General features: G+C 37.9%; 1 protein-coding gene across 1 annotated transcript; it reads right to left on the bottom strand.

The window, feature by feature from the left end:
- Positions 1-840, bottom strand: LOC135121562 (uncharacterized). The gene is made up of 4 exons (XM_064045864.1): positions 670-840; positions 494-582; positions 261-411; positions 1-187 (listed from the first exon to the last, which is right to left on the bottom strand). The coding sequence occupies exons 1-4, from the start codon at positions 826-828 to the stop codon at positions 62-64; spliced, it is 525 nt and encodes a 174-aa protein (XP_063901934.1). The 5' UTR covers positions 829-840; the 3' UTR covers positions 1-61.
- Between the last annotated feature and the right edge of the window lie 1,482 nt (positions 841-2,322).

Raw genomic sequence — 2,322 nt, 5'->3', positions numbered from 1 at the left:
GGTGCGCTAATATTTCAAAGCGCTATGGGCGTGGGATGAAAAGTATTATATGTATGTCCCATTAATTTTCAAAAAGTGCGTAACAAGGAGCGCCGACAATATCTTTTCCCTTTAACTCGGTGATTTCGATAAGCACCAAGCATTTTATAACATTTCCGCCGAGCTTTTTTACCAGGTCCACAGCAGCCTTATAATAAAAAGAATATTTGTTTATCAATAACTCTATAAGGAAAAAAAGAATTGTTTAAGGTTGTAGAAACCTTCATAGTTCCACCAGTAGCGAGGACGTCATCTATGATCACGACGTTATCTCCAAAACTGATGCTTTCAGCGTGTATTTCAAGCTTGTCGATACCATACTCCTTCTTGTATTCTACGCTCACGGTGTGTCCAGGTAACTTACCGGCTTTTCTGCAGAAACAAGGGAAGGTGCAGTATAACAGAAAAATTTAGTAATGGTTTAGCCCGCTATTACAGTAAAAAAAATTTGAACCGGACAGGAACGAAAGCGCAGCCCAACTTAAGTGCAAGAGTAGGACCAAATAAAAGACCGCGTGCCTCTAAACCAACAATGGTGTCAACCTTTTAATAGGATATTATGAATAAGCTCTTAATTACCAAGTTCAAGTAACTTAGTTAACTTTAAATACAAAGAACAAAAGTTATAACCTTTAACAAAGGAGTAATGTGTCTTTGAAATTCCTCCAATAACGCTTTTATAGCGGAAGGACTTTTAAATAAGGGGAAAATATCGAGAAACAATATTCCTTTGGAAGGGAAATCGGGGTATTTTACTATCATTCGCTCTACTTGATCCAAACGGGTCATGCTTACAATAGTTGCAGGGAAGTGCTTCGTTTAAGCTTGAGTTTTTTATTACACCACCATTCTTAAAGCCGCCATATGACTAAAGTAACCTCGTGAAGTGTGGGCCGCATTAATGCATGGTGAATGCAGAAAACGATTTCCTAAAATACCCCTTCTGCAAACTGTTGTAGCTCCCAAATAGGGTTGTCTTGGTACGTTTGTATGTTTAGCCAAAAATATATCCATGTACTCATCATGTATAGTCTTTTTACAAACACCTATCTTTTAGTTGTATTTTTCGTCTACCATAGAATTTCAAGGTTACCTTGCTTGTAACTAGAGTTGCTAAAATGAAGGCTTTTCTAAAAATGTATTTATGCATCCCACAACTAATCGGAATTGTCAAAAACTTTGGGTTTTATTTAGTAGGAGTTACAAAGGTTTTGTATATTTAAAAACTACTTTTTAAAGCCTAGCCCTGAGCTGGAGCCTTTGTTCCCAAACCCATCCTATAATTTTCTATCCCGCTTCCATTGAACACTTTTTATATAGCGGTGGACACAAGAGGGCCACGAAGGCTAACCACGAACAGGAGACATTTTTTCTGAATCTCCCTGAGGCTAAGTTTCCAACTATGTGGGAAAATTTGCAAGCAAACTGCAACGTTATAGTAATTGGTAGTTAAGCAACACCCAAAATAAATAAGGTGGGCCCCCTTCCTTTCTCCCCCTTTGCTTGTGGAATGGGACCCCGTCAACATTTTTAGACCCAACAGAAGTATCCCAGCATTAGGTCGTGGTTCCGCTATTTGTTATATGCACAATTTCAGTTCAGCCGACAGTATATTGAAAAACGAAAAAGAGCTTGATAACACATCAGCCTTGCTTGTACACAAAATTAAAATGCTGAAGAGACAGCCGCCGTACTGACTCCGAACCTAAGCTACCCGCTCTGTTAGAGAACTTAAGCTTTGAGAGACCGCCAGAAAAGTAGATTTTCCACAACCATGCTACCCGGGGGTTAAGACGCTCTCATAAGAGCTCGTCAACCCGGTTAAGAAAGAGCTTAAAACTATTTCTTAATGTCAACTGAAAACCAAAAATTAACTCAGCTCTGTGAATTTGAAAATTTTAGGGCACTTTGGAGAATAGCGGAGTTATGAAGTGGCGTCACCGAAAACCTCCTTTTTCTATAATGCTACCTAGAGGGGCGGCTTATTCTGGTGAAAAGAAAGCCTCTGTTTTTACGGTTGGCCTTTAAAGCGAATTTAAATCCACCTTAGAAAAAACCTAATTGCTCCCTTTTCTTTAACTCTTAGCCCCAAAATCTGATGGTTAAATTTATAGATTTTCACTAACTTTAAATTTTTTTTTATAGTTATTTATCAACGCATTTTACACCATCATTGATGGTATAAACATTATAATAATAACTTTTGGAACATATGAAGGCTACATAGCATAACATTAACATTAGTGAAATACCTATAGACAACAGTTAATGGGCGAGTAAACC

Source organism: Zophobas morio, unplaced genomic scaffold (assembly GCF_036711695.1).
Source record: "Zophobas morio isolate AGI-343-1 ecotype UQ-CSIRO unplaced genomic scaffold, CSIRO_AGI_Zmor_V1 ptg000615l, whole genome shotgun sequence".
Classification (NCBI taxonomy): domain Eukaryota; kingdom Metazoa; phylum Arthropoda; class Insecta; order Coleoptera; family Tenebrionidae; genus Zophobas; species Zophobas morio.
Note: the sequence above shows the minus strand (reverse complement) of the source record. Positions and strands in the feature narration are given on the sequence as shown.